This window comes from Salvelinus sp. IW2-2015, linkage group LG9, assembly GCF_002910315.2.
Source record: "Salvelinus sp. IW2-2015 linkage group LG9, ASM291031v2, whole genome shotgun sequence".
Classification (NCBI taxonomy): Eukaryota; Metazoa; Chordata; class Actinopteri; order Salmoniformes; family Salmonidae; genus Salvelinus; species Salvelinus sp. IW2-2015.
This window is the reverse complement of record NC_036849.1, coordinates 7,017,263-7,033,588: the sequence shown is the minus strand read 5'-3', so window position 1 is coordinate 7,033,588 and position 16,326 is coordinate 7,017,263. Positions and strand designations below refer to the sequence as shown.

General features: G+C 46.2%; 1 protein-coding gene across 1 annotated transcript in view; it reads right to left on the bottom strand.

Moving 5' to 3' along the window:
* Positions 1-16,326, bottom strand: part of LOC111968983 (mitogen-activated protein kinase-binding protein 1-like) — an 89,334-nt gene that overhangs the window by 30,732 nt on the left and 42,276 nt on the right. Inside the window, exons 8-12 of the mRNA XM_070445118.1 lie at positions 11,027-11,187; positions 4,251-4,440; positions 3,701-3,841; positions 3,162-3,346; positions 688-779 (exon numbers count right to left, since the gene is read on the bottom strand). Of these exons, the coding sequence (XP_070301219.1) occupies positions 688-779; positions 3,162-3,346; positions 3,701-3,841; positions 4,251-4,440; positions 11,027-11,187 (769 nt within the window). The remainder of the gene's footprint in view (positions 1-687; positions 780-3,161; positions 3,347-3,700; positions 3,842-4,250; positions 4,441-11,026; positions 11,188-16,326) is intronic.

Sequence of the window (16,326 nt, the reverse complement as noted above, 5' to 3'; positions counted from 1 at the left end):
GTCATGCAATAAAATGCAAATTAATTACTTAAAAATCATACAATGTGATTTTCTGGATTTTTGTTTTAGATTCAATCTCTCACAGTTGAAGTGTACCTATGATAACAATTACAGACCTCTACATGCTTTGTAAGTAGGAAAACCTGCAAAATCGGCAGTGTATCAAATACTTGTTCTCCCCACTGTATATAGTATGTAAAAGCTGGAAGTAGAAGCCTAAGTGTTGTTGTCCATTAGTTAACTCCAATTAGGGGAGGGGTGGTAGGGTTAGGAAAAAATAATAAAGGAAAAATATATATATATATATATAAATATATGGGGGATTGGAAATGATGCAGACAATTACATTGATAGAACCCACAATCTATCTGCAATATTAAAGTTGATCCACCCCCTAAACATTTTTTACATTGAAAATTACTAAAAAAACTCACTTCTAGAGTGCTTTGAGAGGCACAAATGCCTATTTAGAGCTTTGATTTGACTGTGTTCATTGGGAACGTCCATTCACAACCCAGCCTTCTTCTAACTTGCCGGAGCTCTGAAGTGGTTTGTTTCACAAGTCAACGGGAGGTTGGTGGAGCATCTGGCAAGCAGCTGAAGGTGGTTTATAACTCCAGTAGTATCATTAACCATGGTGTCTCTTTAATTTCCTCCCAGGAGAGGGGAAGCCACTGTCTGACTTACCCGTCTCAGGCTTGGAGTATTCCAGACAAAGGATCTCAGAGTCGTGGGCCTGAACGTTCAGAATCTCCTCCATGCTCACCAGCTCATGGATCCTGCAACAGCAATTAGAATAGAATAGTACTTTATTAGTCCTTAACACAACAAACACTACTTTTTTGGGAGGACCACATATGGTTTACAGCACAGCTGAGTCTCTCTACACTGACACCACAGGGCCGCAGTAGAATGCAGAGTAGACCGCCATCATTTACTTTTGTGTGATATTCTAATTTACAACAAGTAGCCTTGGTGTTCACCGGGTCATTCGTGATCTAGCCATGGTGCATCCATCCATCCAGTTACAGTTGAAGTCGGAAGTTTACATACACTCAGGTTGGAGTCATTAAAACTTACTTTTCAACCACCCCACACATTTCTTGTTAACGAACTATAGTTTTGGCAAGTCGGTTAGGACATCTACTTTGTGCATGACACAAGTAATTTTTCCAACAATTGTTTACAGGAACAGATTAGTTTCACTTATAATTCACTGTATCACAATTCCAGTGGACAGAAGTTTACTGTGCCTTTAAAACAGCTTGGAAAATTCCAGAAAAGATGAAGTGTCATGGCTTTAGAAGCTTATGATAGGCTAATGACATGATTTTAGTCAATTGGAGGTTACCCGGTGGATGTTTTCAAGCCTACCTTCAAACTCAGTGCCTCTTTGCTTGAATCAATGGAAAGTCAAAAGAAATCAGCCAAGACCTCAGAAAAAAATTTGTCTGGTTCTCCTAGGAGCAATTTCCAAACGCCTAAAGGTACCACGTTCATCTGTACAACAATAGTACGCAGTATAACACCATGGGACACGCAGCTGTCATCCGCTCAGGAAGGAGACGCGTTCTGTCTCCTGGAGATGAACGTACTTTTGGTGAGAAAAGTGCAATCATCCCAGAACAACAGCAAAGGACCTTGTGAAGATGCTGGAGGAAACAGGTACAAAAGTATCTATATCCACAGTAAAAACGAGTCCTATATCGACATAACCTGAAAAGAATGCTCAGAAGAAAGAGAGTCACTGCTCCAAAAACGCCATAAAAAGCCAGACTCACGGTTTGCAACTGCCATGGGGACAAATATTGTACTTTTTGGAGAAATGTCCTCTGGTCTGATGAAACAAAAATAGAACTGTTTGGCCATAATGACCATCGTTATGTTTGTAGGAAAAAGGGGGAGCCTTGCAAGCCGAAGAACACCATTCCAACCGTGAAGCACGGGGGTGGCAGCATCATGTTGTGGGGGTGCTTTGCTGCAGGAGGGACTGGTGCACCTCACAAAATAGATGACATCATGAGGCAGGAAAATTATGTGGATATATTGAAGCAACATCTCAAGACATCAGTCAGGAAGTTAAAGCTTGGTCGCAAGTGGGTCTTCCAAATGGACAATGACACCAAGCATACTTCCAAAGGACAACAAAGACAAGGTATTGGAGTGGCCATCACAAAGCCCTGACCTCAATCCCATAGACAATTTGTTGGCAGAACTGAAAAAGCGTGTGTGAGCAAGGAGGCCTACAACCCTGGCTCAGTTACACCAGCTCTGTCAGGAGGAATGGGCCAAAATTCACCCAACTTATTGTGCGAAGATTGTGGAACGCTACCCGAAATGTTTGACCCAAGTTAAACAATTTAAAGGCAATGGTGCCAAATACTAACTGAGTGTATGTAAACTTCTGACCCACTGGGAATGTGATGAGAGAAATAAAAGCTGAAAGAAATAATTCTCTCTACTATTATTTAGACATTTCACATTCTTAAAATAAAGTGGTGATCCTAACTGACATAAGACAGGGAATTTTTACTTGGATTAAATGTCAGAAATTGTGAAAAACTGAGTTTAAATGTATTTGGCTAAGGTCTATGTAAACTTCCGACGTCAACTGTATGTGGAAAGATGCAGTCAGGGGCAGGGCTGCTGCTGAATGGACTCCAACCTCCTCTAACCCCAATTTAACAAACACGGTGATTGGGAGTCAGACAGGGCAGTGCACAATTGACCCAGCATCAACCGGGTTAGGGTTTGGCTGGGGTAGGACGTCATTGTAAATAAGAATTTGTTTGTAACTGACTTGCCTAGTTAAATAAAGGTTAAATAAATTAATTTAAAAAACACAGCTCTGAGAACACACACCCTCCCAGGAGTCTAATTAAGTGAATTGAATTAGGACAGAGATGCTGATGCCTGAAGGGTGGAGATTAAAAACAAGGCTCCCTCTAGGAAGGCATGGGAGAGGTACTGTACCTCAGGGTTTTCCCTGGATGAAGGTCTACTAACCCAAACATTGATTGCTTAATTAAACAAGATCCAATCAATTGTTTGTAGAGTAATCATGACTACCAATGTACTAGAGTTTCTCGTTCTACTATAGTTTCTTCCATAGACTTGGAACTGCAGGTGTGCGAACAAACACTATTTTTCTCCAACAGTACCTCAAGGTGCCGGTGCGGTCGCCCGACGCCAGGTGCTGCCCGTCGGGGCTCACACACATGGTCCTGATGCCCGTCCTGGTCTCTGAGGTCTGGGGGTCGGCCTTCTCTCCGTTCCCCGAGTTGAGGCACTCTGTGTCCAGCAGGCCGGCCGTGTTGTTGTCCATGTAGATGATCTTCTGGAGGTCCTGGAGAGACAGAGAGAGAGAGAAGTGGACGGACGGGTTATTAGCTGAGAAAGCCATACACTGTAGATTCACCATCAATCGATCTCTGTCAGGTGGTTGTGTGTGCTGCGGAGTCAGTGTCCCCCTCTCAAGGCATAACTCTAGATTCATAGTTGTTCTACTCAAGGAGGAGAGGAACCTATCTACCATAACTCAAATCAGCAGCCATTCGTGTTGAGATCAGGAGTTATTTAGCTCGACGGGAGTGTGTGAGACACACGTTGCAGGCAGCTGAGGAGGGCGGGGGTTACGGTTAGAGGAGGGGGAGATGGTGAGCTAGCAGGAGTTACAGGGTGTGTTGAGAGACAGACGTACGTTGCTGATGACGTTGCGGCTGAGGGTGGTGCTGTGACCGTCAGTGTTCCAGAGCCGGATGGTGTTGTCTGAGGAGCAGCTGAGGAAGGAGCCTGGAGGCAGACATGGCTGCTCACCATCACTTACCCTGTCCGGGTACACCTGCCCAGGTACACAGAACATGGAACATTAGTAGACGTGACGTCTAGAAGAGATGATGTAAACATTCATACAGATACATTTTGGATACGCCTAAAAAGAAATGTACAGAGGACACGGAAACAGTTCTAAACTAGTGTACGCACATTCCAGCTGCGGGGTTGAAAAATGGCACTATAGAAAAAGATACCCGCACGCCGTTGAATCCTCTGCTGCACCCAACAACATAAACGAGAGCATCATTCAACAGTGTGCACTGGTATCTTGTTTCCTTTCTACATGTAAAATAACCCTCTGTATACAAGGAGTAAGGAGTGATACGATACACATACACTCAGCAAGGTTTCAGAATGCCGCGACGAAGGCTTTGTAACGCAACATATTCCTCCAGGCCTCCCCTCCCTGGCCTTACCTCGACGCTCCACACGGAAGCCGAGTGGTAGAGGGCGGAATAGACCTTGCCCACTTTGCGGAGGTCTCGTACGTCCCACACGTACAGGCTGTGGTCGTTGTAGACACAGGACAGCCAGCGGCTCGCAGGGTCATATGAGACAGCCACCGTGTCAGGGTACCGGGCGTCCATCTTGTGGCTGAAGAGGTGGCTGGCGGGAGAGAGGGAGGGAGGGGAGAGTTGATATGTAATAGCACTGTTACACTGTAATAAAAAAAAGTAGACATTGAATTTCTAAAGCACTTTTCCAGAACCCAGAGATAATTTACCGTTAAAGTACAAGATACTCAAAAAGTCACCCAATACAAAGGTTATGGAAAAACCCAACTTTAATGGTAATTTAATGGTTGTGTTTTTAGGCAGTTTATCAGCTGTGCTTTTGACCAGAACATGATGTGCATACTGGGAGAGGTCTGGCCACTTTACGGTGTGTCCCACAGAAAATTCTATAAACAGTAGCGAGCTGGCCTTGATGGCAGGCTTCACTTAATAGTAGCTTTGCATGAGCATAACTACACAGCCATCTATGGGCCCTGTTCAAAAGTAGTGCACTAAATAGGGAATAATGTGTCATTTGGGACACGGCCATGCAGTTAATCAGGGGTGGTAGGTAGCCTAGTGGTTAGAGCGTTGCGCCAGAAGGTTGCTGGATCGAATCCCCGAGCTGACAAGGTAAAAATCTGTCATTCTGCCCAAATCAAATCAAATCAAATCAAATCAAATTTTATTAGTCACATACACATGGTTAGCAGATGTTAATGCGAGTGTAGCGAAATGCTTGTGCTTCTAGTTCCGACAATGCAGTAATAACCAACAAGTAATCTAACCTAACAATTCCACAACTACTACCTTACACACACACACAAGTGTAAAGGGATAAAGAATATGTACATAAAGATATATGAATGAGTGGTGGTACAGAACGGCATGGCAGATGCGTAGGAATGGTATATAGATACGGTATATACATATGAGATGAGTATGGTAGGTATGTAAACATAAAGTGGCATAGTTTAAAGTGGCTAGTGGTACAGTATTACATAAAGATGGCAAGATGCAGTAGATGATATAGAGTACAGTATATACATATGAGATAGGTAATGTAGGGTAATGTAACATTATATTAGTGGCATTGTTTTAAAGTGGCTAGTGGTACATTTTTACATAATTTCCATCAATTCCCATTTTTAAAGTGGCTGGAGTTGAGTCGGTATGTGTGGCAGCGGCCGCTAAATGTTAGTGGTGGCTGTTTAACAGTCTGATGGCCTTGAGATAGAAGCTGTTTTTCAGTCTCTCGGTCCCTGCTTTGATGCACTTGTACTGACCTCGCCTTCTGGATGATAGCGGGGTGAACAGGCAGTGGCTTGGGTGGTTGTTGTCCTTGATGATCTTTATGGCCTTCCTGTGACATCGGGTGGTGTAGGTGTCCTGGAGGGCAGGTAGTTTGCCCCCGGTGATGCGTTCTGCAGACCTCACTACCTCTGGAGAGCCTTACGGTTGTGGGCGAGCAGTTGCCGTACCAGGCGGTGATACAGCCCGACAGGATGCTCTCGTTGTGCATCTGTAGAAGTTTGTGGAGTGCTTTGGTGACAAGCCGAATTTCTTCAGCCTCCTGAGGTTGAAGAGGCGCTGCTGCGCCTTCTTCACAACGCTGTCTGTGTGGGTGGACCAATTCAGTTGTTCCGTGATGTGTACACCGAGGAACTTAAAACTTTCCACCTTCTCCACTACTGACCCGTCGATGTGGATAGGGGGGTGCTCCCTCTGCTGTTTCCTGAAGTCCACAATCATCTCCTTTGTTTTGTTGACGTTGAGTGTGAGGTTATTTTCCTGACACCACACTCCGAGGGCCTCACCTCCTCCCTGTAGGCCGTCTCGTCGTTGTTGGTAATCAGCCTACCACTGTAGTGTCATCCGCAAACTTGATGATTGAGTTGGAGGCGTGCATGGCCACGCAGTCGTGGGTGAACAGGGAGTACAGGAGAGGGCTCAGAACGCACCCTTGTGGGGCCCCAGTGTTGAGGATCAGCGGGGTGGAGATGTTGTTACTACCCTCACCACCTGGGGCGGCCCGTCAGGAAGTCCAGGACCCAGTTGCACAGGGCGGGGTCGAGACCCAGGGTCTCGAGCTTGATGACGAGTTTGGAGGGTACTATGGTGTTAAATGCTGAGCTGTAATCGATGAACAGCATTCTCACATGGGTATTCCTCTTGTCCAGATGGGTTAGGGCAGTGTGCAGTGTGGTTGCGATTGCGTCGTCTGTGGACCTATTGGGTCGGTAAGCAATATTGGAGTGGGTCTAGGGTGTCCGGTAGGGTGGAGGTGATATGGTCCTTGACTAGTCTCTCAAAGCACTTCATGATGACGGAAGTGAGTGCTACGGGCGGTGTCGTTTAGCTCAGTTCCTTAGCTTTCTTGGGAACAGGAACAATGGTGGCCCTCTTGAAGCATGTGGGAACAGCAGACTGGGATAAGGATTGATTGAAATATGTCCGTAAACACACCAGCCAGCTGGCTGCGCATGCTCTGAGGACGCGGCTGGGAATGCCGTCTGGGCCTGCAGCCTTGCGAGGGTTAACACGTTTAATGTTTTCCTACCCTCGGCTGCAGTGAAGGAGAGCCCGCAGGTTTTGGTAGGGGGCCGTGTCAGTGGCACTGTATTGTCCTCAAAGCGGGCAAAAAAGTTGTTTAGCCTGTCTGGGAGCAAGACATCCTGGTCCGCGACGGGGCTGGTTTTCTTTTTGTAATCCGTGTTGACTGTAGACCCTGCCACATACCTCTTGTGTCTGAGCTGTTGAATTGCGACTCGATTTTGTCTCTGTACTGGGACTTAGCCTGTTTGATTGCCTTGCGGAGAGAATAGCTACACTGTTTGTATTCGGTCATGCTTCCGGTCACCTTGCCCTGGTTAAAAGCAGTGGTTCGCGCTTTCAGTTTCACGCGAATGCTGCCGTCAATCCCACGGTTTCTGGTTTGGAAATGTTTTAATCGTTGCTGTGGGTACGAACATCGTCAATGCACTTCCTAATGAACTCGCTCACCGAATCAGCATATTCGTCATAGTTGTTGGACGCGATGCGGAACATATTCCAATCCGCGATCGAAGCAGTCTTGAAGCGTGGATTCAGATTGGTCGGACCAGCGTTGAACAGACCTGAGCGCGGGAGCCTGTTGTTTGAGTTTCTGTTTGTAGGCTGGAATCAACAAAATGGAGTCGTGGTCAGCTTTTCCGAAAGGGGCGGGGGAGGGCCTTATATGCGTCGCGGAAATTAGTATAACAATGGTCATGGGTTTTTCCAGCCCTGGTGAGCACAATCGATATGCTGATAGAATTTAGGGAGTTTTGTTTTTAGATTAGCCTTGTTAAAATCCCAGCTACGATGAATGCAGCCTCAGGGTGTGTGGTTTCCAGTTTACAAAGAGTCAGATAAAGTTCGTTCAGGGCCATCGATGTGTCTGCTTGGGGGGGAATATATACGGCTGTGATTATGATTGAAGAGAATTCCCTTGGTAGATATTGCGGTCGACATTTGATTGTGAGGAGTTCTAGATCAGGTGAACAGAATGACTTGAGTTCCTGTGTGTTGTTATGATGATCACACCACTTTTCGTTAATCATGTAGCTTCCCTACACTGGCTTCCTGTTAAGGCAAGGGTTGATTTCAAGTTTTTACTGTTACCTATAAAGCGTTACTGGGCTTGCTCCTACCTATCTTTCCGAGTTGGTCCTGCCGTACATACCAATACGTACGCTACGGTCAACAGACGCAGGCCTCCTAATTGTCCCTAGAATTTCTAAGCAAACAGCGGGAGGCAGGGCTTTCTCCTATAGATCTCCATTTTTAATGGAACAGTCTGCCTACCCATGTGAGAGACGCAGACTCGGTCTCAACCTTTAAGTCTTTACTGAAGACTTATCTCTTCAGTAGGTCATATGGTTGAGTGTAGTCTGGCCCAGGAGTGTGAAGGTGAACGGAAAGGCTCTGGAGCAACGAACCGCCCTTGCTGTCTCTGCCAGGCCGGTTCCCCTCTCTCCACTGGATTCTCTGCCTCTAACCCTGTTACAGGGGCTGAGTCACTGGCTTGCTGGTGCTCTTTCATGCCGTCCCTAGGAGGGGTGCGTCACTTGAGTGGGTTGAGTTACTGACGTGATCTTCCTGTCTGGGTTGGCGCCCCCCTTGGTTTGTGCTGTGGTGGAGATTTGTGGGTTATACTCGGCCTTGTCTCCGGATTGTAATGTTGGTGGTTGAGGATTTCCCTCTAGTGTGCGGGGGCTGTGCTTTGGCAAGTGGGTGGGGTTATATCCTTCCTGTTTGGCCCTGTCCGGGGGTTTTTCGGATGGGGCCACAGTGTCTCCTGACCGCTCTGTCTCAGCCTCCAGTATTTATGCTGCAGTAGTTTTGTGTCGGGGGGCTAGGGTCAGTTGGTTACCTGGAGTACTTCTCCTGTCTTATCCAGTGTCCTGTGTGAATTTAAGTATGCTCTCTCTAATTCTTTCGTTCTCTCTTTTCTCTCTGAGAACCTGAGCCCTAGGCCATATGTCAGGACTACCGGGCATGATGACACCTTGCTGTCCCCAGTGCCCTGGCCTTGCTGCTATCCAGTTTCAACTGTTCTGCCTGCGGTTATGGAACCCCTACCTGTCCCAGACCTGCTGTTTTCAACTTTAATGATCGGCTATGAAAAGCCAACTGAGATTTATTCCTGATTATTATTTGACCATGCTTGTCATTTATGAACATTTTGAAAATCTTGGCTCTCTCTAATTTTCTCCTTCTCTCTTTCTTTCTCTCGGAGGACCTGGCCTAGGACCATGCGTCGGGACTGCCGCCCGTGGTGACTCTTTGCTGTCCCCAGTCCGCCTGGCCTTGCTGCTATTCCATTTCAGCTGTTCTGCCTGGGCGTTTATGGAACCGCCACCTGTCCCAGACCTGTTTTTTTTCAACTCTTGATGATCGGCTATGAAAAGCCAACTGAAAATTATTCATGATTATTATTTGACCATGCTTGTCACTTATGAACATTTTTGAACATCTTGGCATGTTCTGTTTAAATCTCCACCCGGCACAGCCAGAAGAGGACTGGCCACCCCTCATAGCCTGGTTCCTCTCTAGGTTTCTTCCTAGGTTTTGGCCTTTCTAGGGAGTTTTTCCTAGCCACCGTGCTTCTACACCCATTACTAGCTGTTTGGGGTTTTAGGCTGGGTGTCTGTACAGCACTTCGAGATATTAGCTGATGTACGAAGGGCTATATAAAATAAAATTGAATTGAAAAAATTGAATACCCCCCGCCCCTCTTCTACCGGAAAGATGTTTGTTTCTGTCGGCGCGATGCATGAAGAAACCAGCTGGCTGCACCGACTCCGTTAGCGTCCCTTAGTTAGCCATGTTTCCGTGAAGCGAGCACGTTGCAATCCCTGATGTCTCTCTGGAATGCTACCCGTGCTCGGATTTCATCAACCTTGTTGTCAAGAGACTGGACATTGGCGAGTAGTATGCTAGGGAGTGGAGCGCGATGTGCCCGTCTCCGAAGCCTGACCACGAGACCGCCTCGTTTGCCCCTTTTTCGGCGTCGCACAGGGTCGCCGGCTGGGATCAGATCCATTGTATTGGGTGGAAGGCAAAACACTGGATCCGTTTCGGGAAAGTCATATTCCTGGTAGGCAACGATGATGAGTTGACGTTAATCGTATATTCAGTAGTTCCTCCCGACTGTATGTAATGAAACCTAAGATTACCTGGGGTACCGATGTAAGAAATAACACGTAAAAAAACAAAATACTGCATATTTTCCAAGGAACGCGAAGCGCGGCGGCCATCTCTTTTCGGCGCCGGAAGACGCCTTGCCCCTGAGCAAGGCAGTTAACCCACTGTTCTCCGGGCGCCGAAGACGTGGATGTCGATTAAGGCAGCTCCCCCGCACCTCTCTGATTCAGAGGGGTTGGGTTAAAAGGCGGAAGATACATTTCAGTTGAATACATTCAGTTGGACAACTGACTAGGTATCCCCCTTTCCCTTTCCTTTCCTTCCACTGGTGGGCTTTTTCACATCCCACACAAACATGCTACCGTACAGACATGATTAGTCAGCTAATCTGTTGGAACATCTGGGGCCTATCGTCAGTGAGTCAGTCGAACAGGGGAATTAACCAGCAGAATTACAGAGTCAGCATCTCAGCACTCAGTCCATATTTATGAGGAGAAGAGAACTAACTCACAGAGGAATCTCTGTTTGTCTTTCTGTAGGCATCAACGACAAAATATATATTTCAAAAGAACTTGAGGGGGACACAGGATAGGAACACAATCTGATATTTAACTCCAGCTGGGCCCACGTGCATCCTGCATGAAAAGTAATAACAAAAAGGAAATCATTCAAGGGTATTTTGTGTGGTTGGTTTGTTTGGTATTTGCATTGGTATGTAGAGTATGATGCTGTATGAGAAGCAGATACCACACAACCCACACCGCTCTGCTAACCAACTGGACTGCTCCCACTTCCCACAGTCACACAGAAACTATTTAGCCACTGGACACTTTATTCACGATCAGGGCATCATGTAAAAGTCATTTTATTGACATTTAAATTGTTTTTTTTTGTTTTTTTTAATAGTGTTAATTTTTCTTAAAATATACCCTTGCAGACACGAAAACCTCTTTACATTGTTTATAATATCAACGTTTCAGTCTGAGACCTTTTTCCTAGACACTACCTCTCTGGCTCTGACTGACACTCACCTAGCCTCCACCACGGTGGCGATGTCTGTGCCCAGGCAGTGTGGGCGTGGCAGGGTACAGATGAAGTGCAGGTTGACAGGGCTGAAGACCCTCACGGTGCCGTCTGCACAGCCACAGAAGATCAGCTCCTCCGTCACAGACAGAGACGTGGCCTGAGTTGTCTGGGGAGCAGAGGAGAGGAAGGTGGGTTAGAGAGGACATACTGTACAAACATATACACAACATTGCTTCCCCTACTATTGTACAGAGTATACGGGACTGGCCACCACGTCTGGCTGTTTTCCCCTCTGCATAAAAGAGTTTCAATTCAAAAAACATTTGTTGTGTTGAATTACGGAGTCGGATTTTAAAGAGGCTCTGGATGTTGATTTATAAGGGCCTTTCAAGCACCACCTTAAATACTCTAGGGGAAACACTGACGGTCTGCTGCACAACATAGGCTTATAGGTCTTCAGGGAAATAAACTTGCACAGACAGCAGAAAGAACTAAAGTGCTGTCTGTCTACCTATTGAAGACCATTGTCAGTGAAGCATCAGAGAACCCACGTCTAGGGACTAGAAGTCAGCACCACAGACTTGTTATTCTGTGTAAATACTGATTGCTGATATCGGCTCATTTCACTTGCCAATATTACCGGCTTTACTGTCTCTAGGCCCCTGGGCAAACAATATGAAAACATCTCTCAAGTAATTTAATTTAGGCATAAGAAGTGGCTTCACTAGAAAAGCAATATTGTGCAAAGTTAACCGCAGAAGCAGGATGCCAGGAACAGGATGATATCCAATATATTTCCCTGTGGTAAAGCTGAAAGATGCAAGGTATCCAGAAACCACAAATGCTTGCGTGCAGCATAATGAGATGTAGGCCTATAGCTTCTAAACAACAATACACAATATCATTTTCCAATTCACCAGTATGATGCTTAGAATAATGTATAACAGCGATTCAGCCAGCCATGGTGCCCAGACTGGACACATATTTAGCTCCAAGTCCAACAACAGTAATTTACTAAATCTTTTACACATTCCCCCAATGGGCTTGGGTTGCCAAAGCATGCTGTGCTTTCCCTACAATCAAAGCATGCCAGTGAAGCAACCATCTTAGCAGGGGAGAAACCAAAATATATGAAAGTGACAGCATCAAGTGGCCTCTGGGGAAGAGGAGTGTATGGTGACAGTCCAGTCTCCTGCCTTCTACAGCATGTCAGATATGCAGTTCATGGGAGGGGATGAAAGCCAAATGTCCCAGTTTGATGTAGTGGTTGTGGTCACTTGTTACAGGCTAAACCACCTCATGTTTTGAAGTCTTTAAAAATCCCCACCAGTAGCTTCGCAATAAGAATGTTAAGAATGTCAACTAATCAATTGAGTTGAGAGAAACAATAGGCGTTTTCTTGATGAGCAGCGCGAGTGGAGGTGCCAGGATGGAATGTGATGGTGTCGCAGAGGTTGATGAGCTCTGAATCAGACAGAGCAAGCATTGTCCAGTCCTCTTCACTCCCTCGCTCTCTTTTCTCTCATTCCCTTTTCTCTCCCCCGCTTTCATTTCCATTCTTCTCTCCCTTGCCACCCACCCACCCCACCGTAGCTCTGACCAACTTCAGCCCTGTTAGCACGAAGGTGCCAGGCCAAGCATTGCCAATCAGGTAGTGATCGCTCTCTGGTAGAGTGGATTCCAATAATGTGGTACAAGTTCAGGCAAAGGTTGTTGAGACCTCAAAGTCTGCATCCAAAATGGCACCCTATTCCCTTTATAGTCTTCTATTTTTGACCAGGTTCCTTTCATCTCTGGTCAAAAGTAGTGCACTATATACAGTGGCAAGAAAACGTATGTGAACCCTTTGGAATTACCTGGATATCTGCATAAATTTGACATAAAATTTGATCTGATCTTCATCTAAGTCACAACAATAGACAAACACAGTGTGCTTAAGAAAAATGCAATAATTTGTGTGTTATTAGTTTGTCTATGTTGAATCATTTAAACATTCACAGTGTAGGTTGGAAAAAGTATGCGAACCCCTAGGCTAATGACTTCTCCAAAAGCTAATTGGAATCAGGAGACAACTAACCTGGAGTCGAATCAATGAGACGAGATTAGAGATGTTGGTTAGAGCTGCACTGCCCCATAAAAAAAACACTCACAAAATTTGACTTTGCTATTCACAAGACGCGTTGCCTGATGTGAACCATGCCTCGAACAAAAGAGATCTCAGAAGACCTAAGATTAAGAATTGCTGCCTTGCATAAAGCTGGAAAGGGTTTCAAAGGTGTATGCCTTATGATTAACGAGACGTGGTGTGATCATAACAACATACAGGAACTCAAGTCATTCTGTTCACCTGATTTAGAATTCCTCACAATCAAATGTCGGCCGCATTATCTACCAAGGGAATTCTCTTCGATTATAATCACAGCCGTATATATTCCCCCCCAAGCAGACACATCGATGGCCCTGAACGAACTTTATCTGACTCTTTGTAAACTGGAAACCACACACCCTGAGGCTGCATTCATCGTAGCTGGGGATTTTAACAAGGCTAATCTGAAAACAAAACTCCCTAAATTCTATCAGCATATCGATTGTGCTACCAGGGCTGGTAAAACCTTGGATCATTGTTATACTAACTTCCGCGACRCATAWAAGGCMCTCCCCCGCCCTCCTTTCGGAAAAGCTGACCACGACTCCATTTTGTTGCTTCCAGCCTACAAACAGAAACTAAAACAGCAAGCTCCCGCGCTCAGGTCTGTTCAACGCTGGTCCGACCAATCTAAYTCCACGCTTCAAGACTGCTTCGATCACGTGGATTGGGATATGTTCCGCATTGYGTCCAACAACAACATTGACGAATACGCTGATTCGGTGAGCGAGTTCATTAGAAAGTGCATTGACGATGTCGTACCCACAGCAACGATTAAAACATTCCCAAACCAGAAACCGTGGATTGATGGCAGCATTCGCGTGAAACTGAAAGCGCGAACCACTGCTTTTAACCAGGGCAAGGTGACCGGAAACATGACCGAATACAAACAGTGTAGCTATTCCCTCCRCAAGGCAATCAAACTAGCTAAGTGCCAGTATAGAGACAAAGTAGAGTCGCAATTCAACAGCTCAGACACAAGAGGTATGTGGCAGGGTCTACAGTCAATCACGGATTACAAAAAGAAAACCAGCCCCGTCGCGGACCAGGATGTCTTGCTCCCGGACAGACTACATAACTTTTTTGCTCGCTTTGAGGACAATACAGTGCCACTGACACGGCCCGCTACCAAAACCTGCGGGCTCTCCTTCACTGCAGCCGAGGTGAGTAAAACATTTAAACGTGTTAACCCTCGCAAGGCTGCAGGCCCAGACGGCATTCCCAGCCGTGTCCTCAGAGCATGTGCAGACCAGCTGGCTGGTGTGTTTAAGAACATATTCAATCAATCCTTATCCCAGTCTGCTGTTCCCACATGCTTCAAGAGGGCCACCATTGTTCCTGTTCCCAAGAAAGCTAAGGTAACTGAGCTAAAAGACTACCGCCCTGTAGCACTCACTTCCGTCATCATGAAGTGCTTTGAGAGACTAGTCAAGGACCATATCACCTCCACCCTACCTGACACCCTAGACCCACTCCAATTTCCTTACCGACCCAATAGGTCCACAGACGACGCAATCGGAACCACACTGCACACTGCCCTAACCCATCTGGAGAAGAGGAATACCTATGTGAGAATGCTGTTCATCGACTACAGCTCAGCATTTAACACCATAGTACCCTCCAAACTCGTCATCAAGCTCGAGACCCTGGGTCTCGACCCCTCCCTGTGCAACTGGGTCCTGGACTTCCTGACGGGCCGCCCCAGGTGGTGAGGGTAGGTAACAACATCTCCACCCCGCTGATCCTCAACACTGGGGCCCCACAAGGGTGCGTTCTGAGCCCTCTTCCTGTACCCTGTTCACCCACGACTGCGTGGCCATGCACGCCTCCAACTCAATCATCAAGTTTGCGGACGACACTACAGTGGTAGGCTTGATTACCAACAACGACGAGACGGCCTACATGGAGGTGGTGTCAGGAAAATAACCTCACACTCAACGTCAACAAAACAAAGGAGATGATTGTGGACTTCAGGAAACAGCAGAGGGAGCACCCCCCCTATCCACATCGACGGACAGTAGTGGAGAAGGTGGAAAGTTTTAAGTTCCTCTGTTACACATCACGGACAAACTGAATTGGTCCACCCACACAGACAGCGTTGTGAAGAAGGCGCAGCAGCGCCTCTTCAACCTCAGGAGGCTGAAGAATTCGGCTTGTCACCAAAAGCACTCTCAAACTTCTACAGATGCACAATCGAGAGCATCCTGTCGGGCTGTATCACCGCCTGGTACGGCAACTGCTCCGCCCACAACCGTAAGGCTCTCCAGAGGGTAGTGAGGTCTGCACAACGCATCACCGGGGGCAAACTACCTGCCCTCCAGGACACCTACACCACCCGATGTCACAGGAAGGCCATAAAGATCATCAAGGACAACAACCACCCGAGCCACTGCCTGTTCACCCGCTACATCCAGAAGGCGAGGTCAGTACAGGTGCATCAAAGCAGGGACCGAGAGACTGAAAAACAGCTTCTATCTCAAGGCCATCAGACTGTTAAACAGCCACCACTAACATTTAGTGGCCGCGCTGCCAACATACTGACTCAACTCCAGCCACTTTAATAATGGGAATTGATGGAAATTATGTAAAAATGTATCACTAGCCACTTTAAACAATGCCACTTAATATAATGTTTACATTACTCATATCATATGTATATACTGTACTCTATACCATCTACTGCATCTTGCCTATGCCGTTCTGTACCATCACTCATTCATATATCTTTATGTACATATTCTTTATCCCTTTACACTTGTGTGTATAAAGTAGTAGTTGTGGAATTGTTAGTTTAGATTACTTGTTGGTTATTACTGCATTGTCGGAACTAGAAGCACAAGCATTTCGCTACACTCGCATTAACATCTGCTAACCATGTGTATGTGACAAATAACATTTGATTTGAAGGTATCTCTAAAAGTCAGTCCACGGTAAAACAAATTGTTTATGTATGCAGAAATCCAGGTAATTCTAAAGGGTTCATATACTTTTTCTTCCCACTGTAAAGAATAGGGTGCCATTTGGGGACGCATACTAAGGCCCCTCCATCAAAGTACTGCATGAATTCTGACGACCAGATGAAAATACTGTACAAGCTGACTGTTTGACCTGATAATTCATTTTTCTATGTACAGTACATAGCTAAAACCGAAACAGAGT